Source organism: Trachurus japonicus, chromosome 14 (assembly GCF_045865225.1).
Source record: "Trachurus japonicus isolate A0001 chromosome 14, Traja_1.0".
Classification (NCBI taxonomy): domain Eukaryota; kingdom Metazoa; phylum Chordata; class Actinopteri; order Carangiformes; family Carangidae; genus Trachurus; species Trachurus japonicus.
Window position 1 is genome coordinate 297,501 of NC_140920.1, and position 25,172 is coordinate 322,672.

The 25,172-nt window shown below is 40.9% G+C and overlaps 1 protein-coding gene across 1 annotated transcript in view; it reads left to right on the forward strand.

Moving 5' to 3' along the window:
* cpeb4b (cytoplasmic polyadenylation element binding protein 4b) overlaps positions 1–19,526 on the forward strand; it is a 67,624-nt gene extending 48,098 nt beyond the window's left edge. Inside the window, exons 7-12 of the mRNA XM_085796966.1 lie at positions 6,030–6,200; positions 9,559–9,648; positions 11,380–11,498; positions 15,431–15,545; positions 16,362–16,543; positions 18,683–19,526. Of these exons, the coding sequence (XP_085653092.1) occupies positions 6,030–6,200; positions 9,559–9,648; positions 11,380–11,498; positions 15,431–15,545; positions 16,362–16,543; positions 18,683–18,910 (905 nt within the window). The 3' untranslated portion in view covers positions 18,911–19,526. The remainder of the gene's footprint in view (positions 1–6,029; positions 6,201–9,558; positions 9,649–11,379; positions 11,499–15,430; positions 15,546–16,361; positions 16,544–18,682) is intronic.
* The last annotated feature ends 5,646 nt before the right edge of the window (positions 19,527–25,172 follow it).

A 25,172-nucleotide genomic window follows, 5' to 3' on the forward strand; every position in this document is an offset into this window, starting at 1 on the left:
GCCGTTCTGCTCCTCTCAGAAAATATTTGTATTGGACTCAATGAGGAGCAGGGACAGACGTGGCCGCACTCAGAGGCTGATTCTGTCAGTTCTGTAAGTCTCTCTGATATTTTGAGCACATGACATGAGAGATAACAAGTTTGTCTTACAAATTCTGAAAAAATTATGTCTGTAGAGTGTAAATTGTGGCCGTGCTGACAGTTTATCCAGAAAAAATACAGAATGTTTCTTCACTCTCTCCCACTCTAACCGATGATGTCACGCACTCTGACACGAACATTCTGTCCAATACACACCCATTATAATCTCATAATTTCTCCAAAAATGATCATGGTCATTGATCAGGGATTGATCAAAAACTATATGACCTATCAAAACGTGGAGTAATACGACAATACACAAGACTTGTGTCTACTGTTTAAAGTTTAAATGGAGTCTCTAGGTGAAAGTATGCCTGAGCAGTAGACGTTTGTTAAACTCCAATGATTGGTCTTTTTCGCTCTTTTTTTTTCGCCCGTCCCATTGACTTACATGCAAAATTTTGCGCAGTAAATCGCGACTTACGTCGCGAAAAATTCGTAAACTGTTGAGAAAAGTAATAGCACACCGATCCCGATCAAGCCGCACGTTTTGATATATAATATGTCCTGCAACTCTTCGAGTTGCAGGACTAGTAGCGAACCGAAAAAGCGTCCGGAAGATGAAGGAGAAGAATAATAAGAAAAAATCCACACAATAACAGTAGTGCCCGGGCTTCGCCCGGGCACTGGTCCCTGCAGCTATTTCATAGCTGTTGGGACCAGTGCCCGGTGCGATTGCCCGCGGCCCTAACTAGGAAAAAATCCACACAATAACAGTAGTGCCCGGGCTTCGCCCGGGCACTGGTCCCTGCAGCTATTTCATAGCTGTTGGGACCAGTGCCCGGGGCGATTGCCCGCGGCCCTAATAATAATGATAACTAGAAAATTTCCTCTCGGGAAATTTTGAAAGGGCCGCGGGGCTACTGCCGATTTTGCCATCTCTGTCAACATGGGAATCAAACCCACGATCTTAAGCGCAAGACAGAGCTGATCAGACAGACACATGATCATCTTTCTATAAGCACTGATATGGAGGAGCTGTAACCACATTAGGTTACCTGTGTGTGTGTGTGTGTGTGTGTGTGTGTGTGTGTGTGTGTGTGTGTGTGTGTGTGTGTGTGTGTGTGTGTGTGTGTGTGTGTGACACCAACAAGGTTTAACTTTAAAACCAGATGAAATCATGGTTTAAGTTTAAATTCTGTTGCACGTTAACTGTGTTTTAATCACATGAAGGTGTGTGTGTGTTTGTGTGTGTGTGTGTGTGTGTGTGTGTGACTGTAATCACATGAAGCTGGCTCTAGAGTCTGTGTGTGTGTGTGTGACTGACTTGACACATAGTTAGTTAGTAGCTGCATCCTGTGTCAGTCTGATTTAGCTGTGTCTGTGTTTATAAACATTTAAACGAGCGCCAGGTGGATTGTTTATGAAGTTAACGAGCTCTGGCCTGAGGATCAAAGAGGTTACCACGGCGATAGGGGCCCCCGCAGGCTGAGACAGACAGAAACGTGGAGAAAAACAGCCATTTTCTGCCTCTAAACCGGTCTCACAATTAGGCTTAGCATGACAAAACGGTAACTCCTATCAGAACAAAACACAGATCAACGTTGCTCTAAGGACTTACTGAAAATTTCGGTACGATTTGGTGTTTCTACAGTAAATATTTTGGCGACGCTGGCAGTTTTAAAACATCAGGCCGTTCTGCTCCTCTCAGAAAATATTTGTATTGGACTCAATGAGGAGCAGGGACAGACGTGGCCGCACTCAGAGGCTGATTCTGTCAATTCTGTAAGTCTCTCTGATATTTTGAGCACATGACATGAGAGATAACAAGTTTGTCTTACAAATTCTGAAAAAATTATGTCTGTAGAGTGTAAATTGTGGCCGTGGTCACAGTTTATCCAGAAAAAATACAGAATGTTTCTTCACTCTCTCCCACTCTAACCGATGATGTCACGCACTCTGACACGAACATTCTGTCCAATACACACCCATTATAATCTCATAATTTCTCCAAAAATGATCATGGTCATTGATCAGGGATTGATCAAAAACTATATGACCTATCAAAACGTGGAGTAATACGACAATACACAAGACTTGTGTCTACTGTTTAAAGTTTAAATGGAGTCTCTAGGTGAAAGTATGCCTGAGCAGTAGACGTTTGTTAAACTCCAATGATTGGTCTTTTTTTCCCGCCCGTCCCATTGACTTACATGCAAAAATTTTGCGCAGTAAATCGCGACTTACGTCGCGAAATATTCGTACACTGTTGAGAAAAGTAATAGCACAGCGATCCCGATCAAGCCGCACGTTTTGATATATAATATGTCCTGCAACTCTTCGAGTTGCAGGACTAGTAGCGGACCGAAAGTCGGCCGGAAGTGGAAAAATAATAATAACTAGAAAAAGATAGCATTTCCTGCAGAAAATGCGTGTGAATGCTGAAAGCAGCTGAACGCTGTTGCTGAAGCAATGCTGAATGAGCTGAAGAAATTGTTGAATCAATGCTAAATTAGTTGACGAAACTGCTAAAGCAATGTTGAAAAGACTAATGCTAGAGTAGAGTAGAGTAGAGTAGATTAGAGTAGAGTAGAGTAGAGTAGAGTAGAGTAGAGTAGAGTAGAGTAGAGTGGAGTATAGTAGAGAGTAGAGGAATACTTTATTCATCCCTAGGAGGGAAAAAGCTTAAACATATAACTTGTAGAAAGGTAAAAAGCAGTAGAAATACTAAAGGGAGAAGAAAACATTGAAATTCTGCATGTTTAAATGTAATGGTTAAATAGATGAAATCTGTAGCTAACCTGACAGGAAGGACAACTGATGAACCAGCACTAACATAGCTGAAGCAATGGCTGAGAATATATTTAAAAGTAGAAGATGTGAGACTTTGTATGAAATGGCTGGAAATTACTTGAATTGTCAAAGAAGAGTTTGAAAAATTCCTGAATTAGGAAAAAAGTTAATGCCTACTGAAATACATTGTAAACTGACAGCAGAAGAACATTGTTGAAGAATATAGATGGAGCATTAGCTGAGGAGTAGAACATGTAAACAGCGGGTTTAATGGTGTGAAATGGTTGAGAAGAGCCTCAGTAGTTTAGGATACGTGTAAAACAATGTGTTCAACATGACCAAAATGGGGAAATGTGTATTTTCAGTTTAAATAGCTAAAGAACAAAATTAACAGCAACGAGTCCATTAACTACAACAGGAAGATAGAGAGGTACATACAAAACAGTCAGACAACTGTAGGAAAAGTGTGTGCGGTTAGTGTGTCCATTTGTGTGTGTGTTTGTTTTGTGTGCATGTGTGTCTGTTTGTGTGTAATTGTGTAAATTGTGTATGTGTTTGGTAAGTGGTTGTATGTTTGTTGGGTGTGTGTGTGTGTGTGTGTGTGTGTGTGTGTGTGTGTGTGTGTGTGCGTGCGCGCGTGTGTGGTAGTTAGTGTGTGTGTGTATGGTGAGTGTGTGTCCATTTGTGTGTGAGTGTGTGTCCATGTGTGTGTGTGTGTGTGTGTGTGTGGTAGTTAGTGTGTGTCCATTTTTGTGTGTGTGTGTGTGTGTGTTGGATGTGTGTGTATGGTGAGTGTGTGTCCATTTGTGTGCGTGTGTGTGTGTGTGTGGTAGTTAGTGTGTGTCCATTTGTGTGTGTGTGTGTGTGTGTGTGTGTGTGTGTGTGTGTGTGTGTGTGTGAGACACTGACAGACTGAGAGAGAATGTGTGTGATAGATATATGAATTGTTGAAATAGCACAAAGTATGAAGGAGGAGTTAGATCCTGAAAAAGAGCGGAAGAAGTAAGAATAATAATTAGATAGATAGATAGATAGATAGATAGATAGATAGATAGATAGATAGATAGATAGATAGATAGATAGATAGATAGATAGATAGATAGATAGATAGATAGATAGATAGACAGACAGACAGACAAAGAGAGAGAGAGAGACAGATAGAGAGGGTGACAGAGGGAGAAAGAGAGACAGAGAGTGAAACACACACACACACACACACACACACACACACACACACACACAGGTAGATAGATAGACAGACAGATAGATAGATAGATCTAGAGAGAAGGAGAGAGGGAGAGAGAGGGAGGGAGGGAGAGAGGGAGGGAAGGATAGAGAGAGGGAGGAAGGGAGGGAGAGAGGGAAGGAGGGAGAGAGGGAAGGAGGGAGAGAGGGAAGGAGGGAGACAGAAGAGAGAGAGGGAAGGATAGAGAGAGGGAGGAAGGGAAGGAGAGAGGGAAGGATAGAGAGAGGGAGGAAGGGAGGGATTATAATTATTATTATTTAGAAGTATATAGTATTGAATAATATCATTTCAGACAGACAGACAGACCCAGAGAGAACAAGAGAGAGAGACAAATAGAGAGGGTGACACAGAGAGAGAGAAAGAGAGAGATAGATAGATAGATAGACAGACAGACAGACAGACAGACAGACAGACAGACAGACAGACAAAGAGAGAGAGACAGATAGAGAGGGTGACACACACCCACAGATAGATAGATAGATAGATAGATAGATAGATAGATAGATAGATAGATAGATAGATAGATAGATAGATAGATAGATAGATAGATAGATAGATAGATAGATAGATAGATAGATAGATAGATAGATAGATAGATAGATAGATAGATAGAGAGACAGATAGAGAGAGAGAGAGAGAGAGAGAGAGAGAGAGACAGACAGACAGACAGACAGACCATGCCACAGCATGGTGGCAGCTTTAACCATAGGCTTTAACTGCTCTGTGACACCCTCAAACAGATCTAATGTACGACAAATCTGTACTTAGTACGAGCAAAAGGTTTACATTTTCCGAACCATAAGACCTTGCTGAACGCGTCCATGTCACTTTGGTGTTTCTAGAGTAAAAATTGTTGATTGTGTCGCAGGTTGGAAACTTTGGGACGTTTAGAAAATCAGCGCCTACTTTTGAATGGGAGTCGATGAGAGGAGAGAGGAAACTGGCTGCACTCGGAGGCTCTTAGTTTAAATTGTGTTCGTCTCTCTGGTTTTTTGAGCACATGAAGAGATCGAGGATGAGCTTGTCTACAAACATGCCCGAAATTATGTGTGTAGAGTGTAATCTGTGGCCGTGCTGGCAGGATAGAGAGAAAAATGTGAGAGGATTTTTAGACCCTCTGTCACTCTACCAACTGCCAACGTCCGAACATTCCGTCCCATTGACTTTCATGTTAAATCTGAATTTTGTCAGAAATTTTAATGATTTTAAAACTATACATATATCTGAAACTGTTGAAGATATCAATAAGCTGAGATATAGCTGAATAGTTGAAAGGTTTGTGAACAGTTTAAAAGTTGAATGAAGTCTGTAGCTGAAAGTATGCTGAAGCTATTAGAGGCTGAATGAAGCAGAAGATTTGAAGAGTTTGAAGACTGTTTCAATTCATTTCCTATGGGAGAAAAATTGCACAAAAAGTTAAATATTTTAAAAAGTATAAATAGTATGAAAGAGAAAAGACATAGCATAAATGTCCTGAAAAAGCTGCACGTTTTGATATATGAATTGTTGAAATAGCACAAAGTATGAAGAAGGAGTTAAACGCAGAAAAAGGGAAGAAGAAGTAAGAATAATAATAATAATAATAAGTATAAAGATTTGAATAACAATAGTGTGAATGCTTCCAGCATTCACACTAATAATAATAAGAAGAAAAAATCCACACAATAACAGTAGTGCCCGGGCTTCGCCCGGGCACTGGTCCCTGCAGCTATTTCATAGCTGTTGGGACCAGTGCCCGGTGCGATTGCCCGCGGCCCTAATAATATTGATGAGCTGGAGTGTAATGTGGTCAGGATCTAAAATAAAACACTTGATCTCTTCCCGTCTCCACCAGGTGACAGGAAGCAGTCGTTCCAGCTGTTCTGGTGTTTCCATGACAACCCTCTCTCTCTCCCCCCCCCCCCCCTCAGGCCACTCGTCCCTCTTCCCGATGGAAGACGGTTTTCCGGACGAGGAGCGCGGCGACCCGGGTCTGGCCGGTCTGGGATCTCCTCACTGCTTCCCTCACCAGAACGGAGAGCGCGTCGAACGCTACTCACGCAAGGTGTTCGTAGGGGGGCTGCCCCCCGACATAGACGAAGGTACGGATGTGTTGTCATGGCAACTGGGATGGTCCAGACACAGAGAGGAAGTCTCTCCATGTAGTTTACAGTTTTTCTCAATCGCTTTGGTGCTTTTCTCACATCACTCTTAAAGGACAATTCCAGGAGAATTCAACTCAGGGGGTGTATTTTCATATCATTTAGGTCTAACAGAATGAATTTGAAGATTTTCAGTTTAATGTCTCCTGTTTTGTGGTAGTTGTGTCTGTCCCCGCGTCGCCACGGCAACAATGAATGGGAGTGGATGTAAGTTCCACTGTTTAGGCTGTTTCCATCCCTCAAAGCCACAGACAGCGTCAGATGGAGACTCAAACATGCAGCCAGAAGTTTATTTACTTCAACAAGCCGACATGTTTGTAAAACTAGATCTAATTCAAAGTCTCCCGGAGTCTCGCGCCAGACCCAGTTGCCGTGCTCGGTGTGTTCAGGTGCAGTGGGAAAAGCTACCGTTTGTGTCATAAACACAGGAATATCAACTCTTTACTTGCTTCAAGTAAAAAAAACTTCTCGGCGCATGTTTGAGTAGCCACCTGACGCTGTCTGTGGAAAAAAATGTACACTTGAAGCAAGTAAAGAGTTGATATTCCTGTGTTTATGACACAAGCGGTAGCTCTGACTGCACCTGAACACACCGAGCGGCAACTTCGGGCTCGCGCGAGACTCCGGGAGACTTTGAATTAGATCTAGTTTTACAAACATGTCGGCTTGTTGAAGTAAATAAACTTCTGGCTGCATGTTTGAGTCTCCATCTGATGCTGTCTGTGGCTTTGAGGGATGGAAACAGCCTAAGCAGCAGAACTTACATCCACTCCCATTCATTGCTGCCGTGGCGACGCGGGGACAGACACAACTACCACAAAACAGGAGACCTGAAAACCTTCAGATTCCTTCTGTTAGACCTAAAATGATATGAAAATACACCCCCGAGTTGAATTCGCCTGGAATTGTCCTTTAACATTTGCACAACAGTTAATTCATTTCTCAGAACAATTATTTCAAACTGTAAAACCTAGTGGATGACCTGCAAAAGCGCGTCACTTGCTCAAAATGGATTGTCCATCCCTCAAAAGCAACTGAAGTCCTCATGTCAGTGAAAGTGTCAGTGTGGTCAACATGAGAAGTCCTGACTCCATCGTTTATGAACAAGATAGTCACATGGCTTTGTCATGTTTTCATTAGGACACTTTATTCTCTAAGTGTTTTCCAATGCACAAAGTGATGATACCTGAACATGCTCCAGACAGCACTATACACTAGGGCTGCAGCTATCGAATATTTTAGTAATCGAGTACTCTACTGAAAATGACAACGATTAATCGAGTAATCGGATAAAACGTATTTTTGCTTGGTTAAAGAGCAATTATGAATACACAAGAGAAAATAACATATTTCACTTAATAATGAATGACCAATTGGTTTCCTTTTGTAGAATCAACTGTTTTTATTTCTTAAATTCACAAGCAAGTATTTTCTGGTCTTGAAACATTACCAAAGAGGCGACTGCTGCTAACATAAATAAGAATAAATAAAACACAAATAAAAATAAATTAAATTAAATTACTTTCAAGATATCAAAAATAAATTAAATTAAATTACTTTCAAGATATCAAAAATGTTTTCTGTGGAGATGCTGCAACATGGAAGACGTGCTGCTGTGGTATGCAAGGGCCGTGTTACAACTAGAGTGCCTATAGAGAGACATTTTCTGTCTTTTTGTCGCCTTTTTCTCCCTCAGTCAAACACCCACGTCCGCCCCCCCGTTAAGGTTTCTACCTAATCAACGGTCTCACCGCAACAGATGGTTCACGTCATGATAACTTCAGTATTTTGGCCATTCAAACTTCCACAGTCCATAGTCCTTTTCTTTGTTTGATATTTCAAGAGACTTGGTTAAGTAGCCTAACCATGGATAGCTCCTAGGCAGGATTGTTCTGCTGTGTTGTCGCCACTCGCCACCGTCCCCCCGGTCATCGCGGCCATCGCCTCGCCGCCGCCCCCCTCCTCCCCATCTCCGCCGTCATCCGCGGCGAACGGCCGCGCGCGGGGGGGGGGGGGGGGGCGTGCACGGTTACGTTCATAGGTTACGTTACGGCGCATGTTGTGCCACATTGAAAGTCCGTGCGGCCGCTTGAACTACAATTAAATTAACGATTCCTCGAGGCAGAAAAAAATCCTCGGACCATTTTTTGTAATCGAGGTATTCGAATTACTCGAGGAATCGTTTCAGCCCTACTATACACTACTAGTACAGCCATGTGAAAACTACAGTAAAGTTACACATTACTGTATTTAGTAATGTGTAACAGGAACTGATGATGTCATCTCTGTTAAAATACACTAACACCAGACTGACGTCGTGTTAGAAACAGAAAAGGTTCTGAAGAAGGAGGTTGAACTGGACCTGGTTTCTCTCTGGGTCTTTACCAGAGTCACTAGCTGCGTTTACATGCAGTGTTTTCCTCAATCTGATTATAAACAATCGTATTAAATGAATCTTATTGGACCTGTTTACATGAACACTAAATAAAGCGATCCACATTCAGTCTGCGTCTACATGGACCAGCTGAAGCCGGTTAGAATAAACTCTGTCTCAGTTCAGCGGCTGCAGCCTTCGTTGCTACAGTCTGCCCTATTTCCTGTTTCCTATTTCCTGCGATCGTCAATACGTGACGCCTACGTACGATGACGCGCATGTGCAGGATGAATAATGCGCTCTATCAGCTAGAGATGGTGTGGATTGACGGGCCGGTCCTAGAGTCTGGGGGGCCCAGAGCAAAGAAGCCCCCTTTTACATTGAAGTTCATTTCACAGCCTGTACTTTATTACTACTTGAGTAAAGGAGTTGAATCAGTACTTCTACCTTTACCAGAGTATTTTTGCATGAGTGGATGAATTAATAGGGAAAAAAGAGTAAAAAAAATATAAATATTAATGATATCGTCCCATGTGATCAGACCATCTCTATTGTCAACAGAATCCCCGTTTACATGCAGCATGAAGCTGATTATCAGTCGGTGTAGACGAACTCTTTCAATCCGATCCCAAATCCGATCCGATCTGGGTGAATCTGATCCGGTACGGTGTTTACACGATACATTTAGAATCTGACTGACCTCTTAATCTGATTGGAAATAGGAGTTTTGGACCCAAGTAAACGCACCTACTGATGTACAGTATATCACAACAAACTGTACAATGTTGTCACATTTTGAGCCAGGAGAAATATTATTTATCTTTATTTATCTCCCACTGTATTGTGTTGTATAGTATTGTATTGATGATGATGATGATGATGATGATGATGATGATGATGATGTGGTGTCTTCTTCCTCCTCAGATGAGATCACCGCCAGCTTCAGGCGTTTTGGACACCTGTTTGTGGACTGGCCTCACAAGGCCGAGAGCAAATCCTACTTCCCCCCTAAAGGTGTGTAGCTCTGTGGTTGTGTAGCTGTGTAGCTGTGTAGCTGTTGTGTAGTTGTGTATTAGTTGTGTATTAGTTGTGTAGTTGTGTATTAGTTGTGTAGTTGTGTAGCTGTGTAGAATAGAATAGAATAGAATAGAATAGAATAGGCACTTTATTGTCATTCAAATACACAGTGGGTCTCATTCATGAAACGTGAGCAGCACGGATTTGTGTGTAAACCCTGAGCAGCGCAAATTTACGTGGATTTCCGCATTCATCAATCTTTTAGTAGCGCTGATTTTTTCGTAGCTACTCACAAAATCTACACCTGCTCCGGACTGTGTGTAGCGCTTGTGTAAATGTAGGAATGCAAATAAATACTGCTTGTCACTGTTGAAAATTACAATTTTAATCCGTATTACTCTCTCTCATGTTCAAAATACGCCGATGCCTTTGAAACACGTAATTTAAACATGACAAACAATTAGAAATATTTGGAGAGAGAGACGTTTTAGGGATCGGACCCGCACAAACACGTCAAGGCTCCATCTAATGATGATAATAATCTGATATAAAACCGGAAAAAACTTTTTTGTGTTGCTACACGCTCGGTGGACGCACACTTCACCCTGCGCAGCAGCGCAGTCAGCACCGGTTTGGATGGAGCTGTGACGGACGGCTGGTGCTTCTGTAACAATACAACCTGCCTATATAACTTGATGTGTTGATCCAACCATGCTCCTCTACAGCTGAGGCTGTGAAGAGCCTCCTCCTCCCGTCGCTGCTGTAGCTCTGGAGTTGTGTGTATTTTTATTTTTATTTTTTTTCATGTTTCATATCGAACTATTCTGGCTTTACTTCTTAAACGGTTCTTTAATAAACCAAGGATAGGCTACTTAATTCACTAAATCTGTTTCTTCCCTCCACGCCTTTGACCTGACCCAGTCACACCACTACTAGGCTAACAGAAGAGAATTAAATATTTTTTCTGGACTCCACTTCACCCAAAATGACTTTGATCCGTGATCTCTCTTTTTTTCTCTCTCTCCCTCTTTCCTCGTTTGCGTCATGGCCGCAGGTGAGCAGGATGCAGCTACCTCCTAATATGGTGGTCAGGATCTCCTTATATGGCTATTCATGTATGGAGATCTATGCTAATTGCTGATCACCGGGGGCGTGTTGTTAGTTTACGATGGGTTGGGATTCATGAAATTACACACGTGTTTACGATCAAATCTGAGTTTCCCGCACCGTTCATGAGTCCGGAGTAGAGTTTTAGTAGAGTGAGCTTTTATGTGCAAATCTACACACAGATTTACTCACGTTTCATGAATGAGACACAGTGTGCATAGAACGAAATTTCGTTTCACTGATTCTTGGCACAAACAAAACATATGTATGTATATATAAATATAAATAAATAGCTGTGTAGCTGTGTATTAGTTGTGTAGTTGTGTAGCTGTTGTGTAGCTGTGTATTAGTTGTGTAGCTGTGTATTAGTTGTGTAGTTGTGTATTAGTTGTGTAGTTGTGCGACAGGCAGACATGTGGGGTGCGGAGCTGCGTGTGTTGACTCAGTCGACTGAAACATTTGTTCACTTGTTTGTTGAAGCTCACGGTGCTGAGAACGTTCAGCGTCTTTAATCTCTCTGTGTGTCTGTGTGTGTGTGTGTGTGTGTGTATGTTGTGTGTCTCTCTGTGTGTGTGTGTCTCTCTCTGTGTGTTGTGTGTGTCTGTGTGTGTGTGTGTGCAGGCTACGCCTTCCTGCTGTTCCAGGATGAGAGCTCTGTCCAGGCTCTGATCGACGCCTGCATCGAGGAGGACGGGAAGCTCTACCTGTGTGTGTCCAGCCCCACCATCAAGGACAAGCCGGTCAGCACACACACACACACACACACACAGAGACACACACACACACACACACACACACACACAGAGACACACACACACACACACACACTCTGCCTTGTTTTGTAAAAAATGTCACAATAACAAAAAACCCAGTAAATGTTTATAATACCGTAATTTCCGGACTATAAGCCGCTACTTTTTTCTCAGGCTTTGACCCCTGCGGCCTGTACAACGATGCGGCTAATGTATAGATGTTTACTGGCTAACGGCCTCCGGGGGGCGCTCTAGCAGGAAGCGCAAGTAGTAAGACAGACATGTGGGGAAAGATTATGCGCTGAAGAAGACACTAGTTTGGAGTGTTGGTGCAGTGTTTTATTTTCTAACCAGGCATGTTACTGTCTGTTGATGCTGTGTTGATGCCGTGTTGGTGCTGTGTTGGTGCCGATTTTCAGGCACAGTTTGAAAAAAAAAGCATGTCAGGAACTAAGCAGGATTTCCCCCGTGGCTCTGCTACATTTTTACCTTAATTAAAAAGCTCCGGAGTAATTGTGATGGTTTAACTCGTCTCACTACATGACTTGTGACTTGTTACGAGTGAGAACGGAGGCTCTCTGTCTTCACCTGGCGTCTCACGGCTGAAAACCAACCTGGTAACATCACTACAGTAGCTACCTGGCCGCTGCCCCGTGTCCCAGCTCTCATCTCTGCTGCACCGCAACACAAACGCGCTCTGTAACCCGTAGCCTAATCTTTTGTTCATGACGGTACAAATGCACACGCGCCATCGTATATGTTATGTAATGTTATCCACCGCTCCATTTATTGATTTTTCGCCGGCTTCGTTGTCTACAAATGCACATGGCTAGGAGCGTAACCAAAACAGAGGAAAAGCGAGCGGACTTGCATAGTTCCACACATCTTCCGTGTAGCCTACCGTCTTTCTGTGTAAATATCTCATGTTACAACATGAAAAACCTGCGGCTTATATTCAGGTGCGGCTTATATATGTAAAAAATCAATTTTCTTTTAAAATGTAGCTGGTGCGGCTTATATTCAGGTGCGCTTAATAGTCCGGAATTTACGGTAAATTAGTGTACTCGGCAGTCTTCAGAAGGTTGTTTCCTGTTGCCCCCATGTAGAACAAACGCAAAACTAAAAACTGTTTATTATATATATATGCATGGAATTCTCTGCCAAGATTTTTACACAGGGAGTAAAGATGGATTTGTTTTTACCAGAAGGAGCTCCTCTCTGCTGCATGGTTTCTGTTTCTTTGTCCTTTAACAACAGTTTGTAAATGAGATGTGAGCTTGTTTGTGTTTTGTGTTGCTGTTGTCCACTGTGTGAATGATGATGATCTGTGTTGAATGTTCTGTTATGTGTTAAATTCTGAAACAGAAATGTTTGTAAGAATCAGAATCAGAATCAGAATCAGAAAACCTTTCCATAGCAGTGGGAATTTTTCTTAGACGTGTGCATACGTGCGCAAAAGAAACATAAAAACACAGTTTAGCATGACATAATAAAAAAACAGGCAACTGACACAAGCAAGATACAGAATGACACAAGTAAAAACAGAATAAAAACCTTAAAAAGCACATTAAAAGATGTTTTGACCCCAGGAAGAATAGCTGCTAATAGTCTTGTACAGCAGCTAATGGGGATCTAATAAACACACACACACACACACACGCGCGCACACACACACACACACACACACACACACACACACACACACACACACACACACACACAGGTCTCTCAGATCATCAACAGAACTGAAGGTTTATGAACGATGTAAAGTTCTGATCCGTCTCATCACAGCATCACGGAATATAAAGCCTGTTAGCTCGATGCTAACGTAGAATGGAAAACCTCATAGCCGGGCTGTTGCTGTAGGTTTAAACCGTAGCTTCATCTCTGTCTCTACTTGACAACACTACGTAACACTGTAGCCATGGAGCTGGTAATGAACCGCTACAGGTCAAATACAGGTGGAGGAAAAGCACGGCTTGTAATAGTCCTTTAAATAATCCATCCAATAATACTGACAGGAAGTCTGTAGAGCAGGCTGCTCTGGGTCGAATCCCGACTCAGGCGGCCCTTTGCTGCGTGTCGTTTCCCCCTCTCTCTACCTCCCCACTTCCTGTCTCTCTCCACTATTCTATCAGTTAAAGGCAAAAAGGGACAGTTCAACATTTATTCAGCTCCTTCTCTCACCATAATAACCCCTATAGTCACAGCAGCAGGTTCATCACCTTTAATTATCGGTGCATGTTGTTTTGAGATGGGCGGAGCAGAGCCGTGAGCTGCTCAGTGAACACAATGGTCCCCTGTCCCTCATCAAACTCATCAAATACACAATCCAACAACTCCACAACGCTCTGGTGGACAAGTTGTGAGCTGCACATTCACCACGCTATGAGATAATAACACAACGTTACCAGACATGAAGCAAATCCTCTGAACTGTGGATCCCCTGCCCATCAACCCATCAATCAGTCAATCATATCAATTCCATCCGGTTTGCCTGTCCACCTGCTGGCTTAGACCAACATCCCTTGCTCTTTCTTTTAGTTCTTAGTATGTTTTAATTTGAACTTGTATTATAAGTATTTTATTCTATTTATTGCACCCCGCACTTTCTTTCTTTCTTTCTTTCTTTCTTTCTTTCTTTCTTTCTTTCTTTCTTTCTTTCTTTCTTTCTTTCTTTCTTTCTTTCTTTCTTTCTTTCTTTCTTTCTTTCTTTCTCTTGGATATGTTTGCCTTTGTTACTGTTTTGAATGTATATATATTATGTACTGTGTATGGATGTTTTTACATGTACATGGCAGCTGTCACAACTCCCTTGCCCAAGACAAATCTCCCCTTGTGGGACAAATAAAGTTTACCGTAGATGACCAAATAATCGCCCGCGTGCAAATACGCGCCTGTGCTCTAACAGCCGCCGGGGTCCGACCTCATTTGGCAAAATAAACGCCGGTTCAATTAAACGCCCGGGCGATTAAGTGTTTAAGTCTTACACAGAAAACAAAAGTTTTTTTTAACAGTGCTTCACCGGCTCTCACCTCTTCTGTCAATCAGCCCCTCCTCTCTCTCTCTCTCTCTCTCGCATGCAGGCGCACACACAGACACACACAGAGACACACACACACACACACAGACACACACACACACACACACACACACACACACACACACACACACACACACACACAGACACACAAACACAGGTGCGCTAGCGGGACAGGTCGCGCTGGACTACTAATAGATAAATGACTACAGATGGAAATTAGCTGGGAGCTAAATCTGGTGCAACCATCTTTTCATTTTTTCCTTTAAATGTTTAATGTAATTGCACATTGTCCCTTATCAAATGAATAAACTAAACTAAACTAAATGCGCTAATGTACAGTGTTGAAATTACCGCGATCGACCCCCCCCCGCCGCTATCGTTCATAACACTGCTCTGATCAGCTCCCTGTGTCGCGGTTACACAGACAAACTGTCTTTGTATTTATTGTCTGATGTCAATAAACATGTGTCGGGGAAAAAGTAGTTTTGTTCCATTGTTCCTACAGTGACCTCCTTGTTCTCAGCATGATGGTCTGGTGCTGCTCATTGCAAAAATAAATTGTAGCCTGTTGCAAATACGCGCCTGGTTCTTATAAACGCCTGGGGTCCAAATCGATTTAGCATATTAAACACCCGGGCTACTAAATGGTCATCAACGGTATTTGATTTGAACTAGTTTCTCTCTGACCCCGTGGTTGTGTGGTTGTGTGGTTGTGTGGTTGTGTGGTTCTGACCCCGTGGTTGTGTGGTTGTGTGGTTCTGACCATGTGGTTGTGTGGTTGTGTGGTTCTGACCATGTGGTTGTGTGGTTGTGTGGTTGTGTGGTTCTGTGGTTGTGTGGTTCTGACCCCGTGGTTCTGTGGTTGTGTGGGTTCCAGGTCCAGATTCGGCCCTGGAACCTGAACGACAGTGACTTTGTGATGGACGGGTCTCAGCCTCTGGACCCCCGGAAAACCATCTTTGTGGGCGGAGTTCCTCGTCCGCTGCGCGCAGGTAAGATCTGAACCAGAACCAGAACCAGAACCAGAACCATGTTCAGGTCCAGTCTGTCTCACTTCACAACCCTCTGCAGCTTAAAGGTCCAGTCTGTCATAATTAACAAGGTTTATAGTTAAAATCTGAATCTACTACCCATGAATATATTTGTACACTGCAAAAACTCAAAATCTTACCAAGAATATTTGTCTTGTTTCTAGTCAAAACTAATCTCATTACAAGTAAAATCACATAAAAAGCAGCTTGTTTTTAGACACTTTTTACTTCTTTCAAGCAGATTTTCACTTGAAATAAGTAGAAAAATCTGATAATAATTTTTCTTTCTCATTACGAGCACAAAAAACTTGCTTTCACTGGCAGATTTTTCTACTTATTTCAAGTGAAAATGAGTTTGAAACAAGTGAAAATGATCTAAAAACAAGTTAATTTTTAGGTGATGAGTCTTATTTTAAGTGGAAAGAGTTTAGTTTTGACTAGAAATGAGACATTTTGACAAGAAATAAAACAAATATTGGAATGATTTTGAGTTTTTGCAGTGTACTAGTGTATAATCGCTATAAAATAAAACCTGTTTGGTTTCCGTAGCCTTTTAATTCTTCTTTTATATCTACATTTAACAAGGGTCTTGCTTTAGAGAGCGCCGCCATGTTTGTACGGCAGCCTGAAGGGAAAAGTAGTGAGTGAGCGCTGGACGTGACGGTTTTACCACCATTTTACGGACTGGACCTTTAACATGTGGCAGAGTTACTGTAGACCAGTTTTTAGAGGGTGAAGCTTCATGGTGTTTTAACCCCCCCCCCCCCCCCTCTGCAGTGGAGCTGGCCATGATCATGGACCGTCTGTACGGGGGCGTGTGCTACGCCGGCATCGACACCGACCCGGAGCTCAAGTACCCGAAGGGGGCGGGGCGAGTGGCCTTCTCCAACCAGCAGAGCTACATCGCCGCCATCAGCGCTCGCTTCGTCCAGCTGCAGCACGGAGAGATCGATAAACGGGTCAGCTTTTCTGATTTATTTTTTATTTTTTTAAATGGGAACAGTACATATTGATGGACATTGAAGTGGCTAATCTCCATCCTCAGTCCCATTGGCAGGTTGATGTTAGACATAGAAGACAATGACGATAAAAAGTACAAGAGGCAGGACTAGGACAACAAAACACCTCGACATCTTACACAAAACATATATGAAGGACATAAACCAGCAGTTGACCAAAGAGGGTTAAAAGAGTGGGTAAGGGGACCAACAGGTTACTGAGAAGTTATAAAGAGCTACAGTGTTAGCTACAGTGCTACAGTGTTAGCTACAGCTACAGTGCTAGTTAAAGTGCTATGTGCTAAAGTGCTGTTTGCTGAAGTGACGAGTGCATAAGTGCAAGATTGAATTGAATTTAATTGCACGATGCCCCAATAAAGTGCAGGATCGACATAAACTGCACTATCTCATAGCACACGACTGCACATGCAGATGTGTGTCCAATATTGCACAAAGTTTGTATACATAAATGTATTATGTACACACCATTGTATGAAATTGAGATACATGTGTATATGTATACACAATACACAATACAGAAAAGGAAGGGAAAAAGAAAAAAGAATACAGAGTGGTGGGGGGGAAGGAGTTCTCCTCTCTGTTCTTACTCATGTTTAACTCTTTATTCTCCACTGCTGTGTGTGTGTGATGAGCTTGTTAGGGCCACGGGGCCGTCGCACCGAGCACTACTGTTATTGTTATGGATTTTTTCCTACTTATTTTCTTCTTTCATCTTACGGACAAATTTCGATTCGCTACTAGTCCTACAACTCGAAGAGTGAGTTGCAGGACAAATTATACATCAAAACGTGCGGTTCGACCGGGATCGGTATGCTATTACTTTTCTCAACAGAATACGAACTGCGCAAAATTTTGCATTGAAGTCAATGGGACGAACAAAAAAAAAAAGAGTGAAAAAGACCAATCATTGGAGTTTATCAAACGTCTACTGCTCAGGCATACTTTCACCTAGAGACTCCATTTAAACTTTAACAGGGTATCCGCGGGGTTTTGAAAAGTATTAAAAGGTGATAAATCAATTTTTGGAAAATTAAGACCCTTAAAAAGTATTAAAAAGTATTTTCACGACATTATAAAGTCTTAAATTTTGAAGGTATCCGAGTAGCGAAATGGTACTCAGATACCGCCCACGTCTAGTACAGCCCTACTAGAAACAAAATCCTTTTTTTTTTAATAAACTTTGCCTTTTATTTATTATCCTAGCCTATTTTGAATTCTGTTGTATCATAGTGGTCTATAGTCTTTATCACAAACTAGAACTGTTGAGTTAAAAGTGTCACTGATGTAAATGGTTACAGCTTGAAGTGGTGGTGAGGTGTTAAAAACTATTGAGAAGGTCTTGAAAAAGTCTTAAAAAGGTTTTAAAATTAACTTCAAGATTCCTGTACAAACCCTGTTTAAACAGTAGACACAAGTCTTGTGTATTGTCGTATTACTCCACGTTTTGATAGGTCATATAGTTTTTGATCAATCCCTGATCAATGACCATGATCATTTTTGGAGAAATTATGAGATTATAATGGGTGTGTATTGCACGGAATGTTCGTGTTAGAGTGCGTGACAAGTTGTCTGAAATCGTCAGAAACTTTTCTCTTTCCACACTCCTCCTGGACACAATTTACACTCTACACACATGATTTTTTCCTAATTTGTAGACAAACTTGTTCTGTCTCTCATCATGTGCTCAACATATCAGAGAGACTTACAGAATTTGAATGATCAGCCTCTGAGTGCGGCCACGTCTGTCTCTGCTCCTCATTGACTCCAATACAAAGATTTTCCGAGAGAAGCAGAACGGACCGATGTTTTAAAATCGCAAGTGTCTCCAAAATATTTACTGTAGAAACACCAAAATCACACCAAATCGTTCAGGAAGTCCTTACGGTGATGATGGTCTGTGTTTTGTTCTGATAGGAGTCACCGTTTTGTCACAGTAAGCCTGAATGTGAGACCGGTGCAGAGGCAGAAAATCGCTCTTTTTCTTGACGTTGTGTGTCTTTGTGCGTTAGGTGGAGGTGAAGCCATACGTTCTGACGACCAGCTGTGTTGTTAACTCTGTTGTGTGTCTTTGTGCGTTAGGTGGAGGTGAAGCCATACGTTCTGGACGACCAGCTGTGTGACGAGTGCCAGGGAACGCGCTGCGGGGGGAAGTTCGCTCCGTTCTTCTGCGCCAACGTGACGTGTCTGCAGTATTACTGCGAGTACTGCTGGGCCGCCATCCACTCCCGCGCCGGCCGCGAGTTCCACAAGCCGCTGGTGAAGGAGGGGGGCGACCGGCCGCGCCACATCTCCTTCCGCTGGAACTGAGCGCTGCGCGGCTGCACGGCTGCACGGCTGCACGGCTGCACGCAGGCGGCAGGTAGAGCAGAGCGGCAGCCGCAAATCATTGTACAAATAAATGCACTTTTCTGTTGCTGGTTCCTTTTTGCTCTAATTTAAACACAAAGCGTTTCTCCGTTGGTTGGTTCAGTTAATATATAAATATATTTTAATTAAAGATAGAAAAGAAACGACTGGAATCATATCCACATATGTCCAGCAAGGAAAACAGATGTGTAACATAACTTTATTTATGCGTTTTTGAGTTATTTTGAACTATTTCTATGAGTTGATAGAGAGTAGATGAGCAGGCCGGCCGAGCCCAAACCGTTTGTAGCAGAGCAAACCAGACAGAATCTGATTGGCCGAGAGGCGTGAGGACGTTTTGATTGGCCGAGAGGCTCCAGAGCAAAGTGAATGAGGACGTGTTGCTAAAGAAGAGTGCACTTATTTATTTCAGCTCCGCGGTGCAGATCTGAGATCAGAGACCCGAGTCGACCAAAGCTGAGACAGAACCGACTCTCAACCCTCTTCTCTTCTCTCCTCTTCTCTCCTCTTCTCTTCTCTTCTCTTCTCTCCTCTTCTCTTCTCTTCTCTTCTCTTCTCTTCTCTTCTCTTCTCTCCTCTTCTCTTCTCTTCTCCTCTCCTCCACATCTCACTCTGTTCACCTCCGTCTCTCCGCTTCCATCTCCTCACACCGACACACACACCGAGACACCGAGACACCGACGCGGCGCCGAGGCGTCGGCCACAACAACACAACACAACTCGCTCATCCTACTTGAAACAACACAAACTAGATTTTAGAAACACAAACATAAAATTCTTTGGGTTTTGATCTCATGCAACAAACTAATACCTCAAACTCAGCTGCTAATGTCACCGGGACACAGACAGACAGAGATACAGAGATACAGAGATACAGAAGGACAGACGTGACCGGGACAGATTCAACTTTAAACATAAGAGACAGACAAAAAATAAGACGGACGGACAGAGATACACACTGCAAAAACTCTAAATCTTACCAAGAATATTTATCTTATTTCTAGTCAAAACAAATCTAATTCTACTTAAAATAAGACTCGTCACATAAAAAGCAGCTTGTTTTTAGACACTTTTTACTTCTTTCAAGCAGATTTTCACTTGAAATAAGTAGAAAAATCTGATAGTGGAGCAAGTTTTTCTTTCTTATTACAAACTGTCTTTCACTGGCAGATTTTTCTACTTATTTCAAGTGAAAATTAGTTTGAAACAAGTGAAAATGATCTAAAAACAAGTTCATTTTTAGGTGATGAGTCTTATTTTAAGTGGAAAGAGATTAGTTTAGACTAGAAATGAGACATTTTGACAAGAAAGAAGACAAATATTCTTGGAAAGATGTTGAGTTTTTGCAGTGTAGACAGAGACAGACAGAAAAGAAGACGGACAGGACAGGTTCAAACACAAGAGACAGACAGAAGGACAGACAGACAGGTGTAGCTCCGCCCCCTCATGTCTGCCCGTGGCCCCTGATGCTAAGCTAACCGCTAAAAGGGGGGCGGGGCCTCGTTCCTCACAGAACTCTGTCTCTGTCGTTTTTTGCGTAAAGTTTATTTCGGTGTTTTTTTTTCTTCTCCCGAGTCTCTTAGAGGAAGTTTCAGGTCAGAACTCAGCATCAGTGTTAGGAGCATAAATGAAGATAGTGTCTGCAGCGACACGCACAACCACACAACTACAACTACACACAGTGGTCAGTGTGTGTCTGTCTGTGTGTAGTTGTGCGTTTTTTATTCTTTTTCTTTTGTTCGTAGGTTTTTGTTTCGTTTGTTTCTTCAGTTTCAGTTTCAGTTTCAGTTTCTCTCCTTCAGCGTGAAGCTTCTGAACGACTCAAACCAAAGAGATCGGCCTCGAACACGAGTCGCTATGACAGAGAGGAGCAGAGCGCACACACACAGTAACACACACAGACACACACTGTCTCTCTCCGTAGCCCAGATCGCAGTGCACCACTTTACTTTACGTTAGTTTTCACAGGTCTGAGTGTTTTGGGTAAATGTAAAGTGCACATCGATCGACACATCTGATCCTGGCGGCGTCAGGGAGTTCGTACAGAAACTTGATTCTACACACTAGACTAGTGATGGGAGCCTCATATCGTTAGCGTTGCCGTGGCGACGGCGTTAGTCTGCGTGCGGTGGAGCAGTGGGTGGGTGGGTGAGCATTTTAGAAGTTAAAACACTTTGTGAAGAATTTGCTGTTAAATGAGATGATAAAAAAAAGAAGATTATTTTATACATGGCCTGCTGATTTTTGGTACAGTGTTTTCTAGCTAAATTATTTTGTCATGCACATATAAACATTTATTATGCACTACTTTTCTAAATATTTTTTCTTTTTCCAACAGTCATTTTAGGCACATTTTTCACAAATGGGGAAACTCCTTTTTGCAATACCTCAATTTTTCACATTGTGAAAGGTAGCTTTTGTACTTTTGTTACTGAGAAGAGATCTGCATATATGGAAATGTTCATTTTAAGACAAAAAAAAAAAAAGTTGAGTGATTTCAATATATATTATTTTCAATTATGCTTTTTATACATTTCAGTGCTGAGGAATCTTTACAACTTTAAGTGCGCACTCGCGTGTTGCTGCGACGGCTTCTCTGCGTCTCAGCTTTTCATACACTAGACGTTTGGTCGATGTCGGCATGGCGACAAGAAGTAGAATTAAAAAAAACACACACACACACACACACACACACACACACACACGCGTTGTAATTTGAAATTGATGTTAATGTCTCTATTCTAGTTGGACATTTGGTAACTTCTTCTGTCTTGGTTTCCTCTCCATAGACGAACATGGAGTTACTATAATTAATAATAACTTATTATAAATAATAATAATAATAATAAGGAGAATGCAAAAATGTGGGTTCACGCTGAATAACGCTGAATCTCATCTCGTTATCACAAGAATGGATGTTTGGTGTTTAGATATTTTACTATTTGAAGAAGAAGAATAAGAAAAAAAAAAAAAAGTATATATATTATATTCTTGAACTTGCCAAGTTAACTAGCACCTATTGTAATCCTTTAGCATGCATGACGACGACCAGAAAAAAAAGAAGAGAAAATGACACGTTAACATGAATTAGCTATTAAAAATTAATTGTTGTGGTGTGCACCAAATGTTTCTCAACTATTGACCCCCCCCCCCCTCCCCCCTTCTCCCCCTCCCTCCCCATGAACCAATACAACACTGTTCTGTTTATTAAAGACTTGAGAACTCGTCTGTTGTCGTGGCGACGATGATTGACGACGATGATGGGATAGAGAAACGTATCTAATCTGGAGGAAGGAAAGGGGAGCTTATAAAAGACTTGAATGTGGTAAATGTTGCAAGTTAACTTCAAGTTGTTATGTGCAATACTTCTTTTGAACCTTTTTCCAGATAAAGACTCTTTGCAATGTAATAATTCTTTAATGCCATTTTTAATTGCAGACATTTAATTAAAAGAAGATGTTAATATGTTTTTCACAGTCATTTTCTACTGTTATTGTAATCCTTTTCATGCTGGTGTTTGTAAAAAAGAAAAAGAAATCAAACTATTTGTACTAATATAAATAATTGAAGTTATTTTTAAAACATTAAAGGTTTTGTGCTCATTTGCTTATTTTGTTTATTTGAAGCTACTGTGATTGATTGCATTGTAATTATTAGGTCAACAATGTATTTAGCTGTTTATTGGTATATTTTTAATTGGAATGTATAATTGATTTTTATAATTTTGATCAGATTTTTGTTATATTTTTGAGGTGAAGCTTTTAATATGTTAAAGTGTCTAGTTTTTACTAATTGCTATATTGTGCTCCACAATATATGGTTCACATTTTCTGAAGGAAAATAAATATTTAAATATTTGTCTGTTTAATGATGTTACTTAATGGCAAGATTTCAATAGTTTTTAACTGTGTATGGGAAGGTTGTTGTATTTATTAATAGCATTTTTTTTACTTATGATATCATATCACCTTAATTTTTATTGTCATTTCACTTTATAAGTTCCTATTTTTGTATTTTCCTTTCTAATTAAGTTATGTAATACGGATATGTCCATATTTCTAGGAGTTGGTCTGTAGAAGTGCTAGTGAAATGAAAAAGAAAAATCTAATGTTATTTAATTGTTTGCAGCCAACTATTTATAACAGTATGCATAATTTTTAAATATTTGTAATGTGAAATGTTGAATGAAATAAATCTTAACTGTGATGAAACGGTGTTTTCTGTGTTTTTCTTGCTGCTGTGATTCTGCTGGTCTGGAGTCAGTCTGCTGCTGTGTATCTATGTTGTGATCTCTGTACTGTATTTAGTATTTATTGCATTTTATCCTTGTTGTAAAGCACTTTGTGATTTTATCTATGAAAAGTGCTATAGAAATTAAATTTACTTACTTACAGTGTTGCAGCTGCACCGCCTCAGTTCAGCCACTAGAGGGCAGCGACACCAACAGCATCCTACTGCACTGCTCTGTTATGTTATTATTACTGATTGATTATTGATTAATAGATCAAACCTATAGTTAAATGTTGATCAGTGACATTGTTTTCTCGTTTCTCAACTCACTTTAACATTTTAAAAACAGCCACAGCTGAAACAAACAAAGTGCTGCACATAAATAAAAATAGAACCTATAAAACAGTTAATATCAGTAAAACAATAACGATGTTAAAACAATAAAACACTAAAACAAGAGCAGAGTCTGAACGGGTTTTTGGATTCGTTTTTAAAAATTTAATAACATTTCTTGGAAGAATAAACAGGTTCATACAGCAACATGGAAACTTCACATCTTTAATGAAATTATATTTAATTACAGAGTCAGAGTTAGTCGGGATAAGTTAAAGTTAGTTAAAAGTGAATTGGAGTTAGTTAAAGTTTGAGTTAGTTAATATCAGTAAAACAATTAGGGGAGACCGGGGACAGTTGCAACACTTTTTGCATTTGGCTCTGTTACTCAGAGACGGTTTGGATTAGACAAACCACATTTTTATACAATAAACTTACATTTGTCTGTTAATAGCCAACACAATTTAAAGATGATTACAGAATCCACATTCTTCACAATTTGCATTTGAGTGTAAGGAGTCAGATGTTGCAACATGTTACAAATACAATATATTTCATGTCTAGTAAAAGGATTATTATCAACAATGTAAGTTCTATAGTGTTATTTATTCATCAGCTTTGATCAGATGGCCATTACAGTTTAGATTTGTCTAGATGAGGAGGAATTACTGCATGTGCAGATGTCAAATATTCAAATTGATTAAAAAAAAAAAGACTTTCAGTGACATAGGATGAATGGAACAATTTGTGAGGGAATAACTTTTATTTTGCCATTGTCATTTATTCTCTCATCATTTTAATATTAGCAATACAACGGTAAAACAAAAAAAAAAGTAATGTCAAAATACTGTTTTGTGGTCTGTTTTTATATTCATATATTGCACGGGGACACGTCCGTTCAGCCATGATGAAACTCCATGTAGCTAAACAAAGTGCTCTTGATACATGCTAATCATAAAGTTTACATATCACTCCTTTAAACCATAGAAGTTTGAGCAGAATCACAAAAAGAGTGAAAACAGTTTTAACAAAAACAAAGCTCAAGAAAAAAAAAAAAACTTTAACCTTTTTTTTTTTTTTGCAATAAATAGCCTACTGGAGCATCTTTTGAATTCAAAAGAATCCAACTGAGCATGTGCAGTGTGAGTGTCATCACTCTAGCTTGTTCCTGATTGGAGGAAAATGACATGTTGTAACCATCCCCTGTTGCTACTGTCCCCGGTCTCCTCTAGGCTATCATGTTAAAACAATAAAACACTAAAATAAGAGCAGAGTCTGAATGGGTTTTTGGATTCATTTAAAATATTTAAATAACATTCTAGGAAAACAGTGGGAGTGAGAAATAAACAGGTTCATACAGCAACACGGGAACTTCAGCGTTAGTCGGGATTAGTTAGAGTTAGTTAGGGTTAATTGGAGTTAGTTAAAGTCAGAGTTAGTCAGAGTTAGTTAGAGTTACAGGGACACACCAGTCTGTCTGTGTGTCGCTGCTCTCTAGCCGCCAGGTGGCGCTGCAGCAGCAGAACAACCAGAGTGAGTCTGAGCTCCACATGTTCTGCTGCCTTCAGGGACCCTGGGAAAAACCACACTTCTAATATTTACAACCTCATGAAAATACATCAGAGTTTTCTGTTTTCAG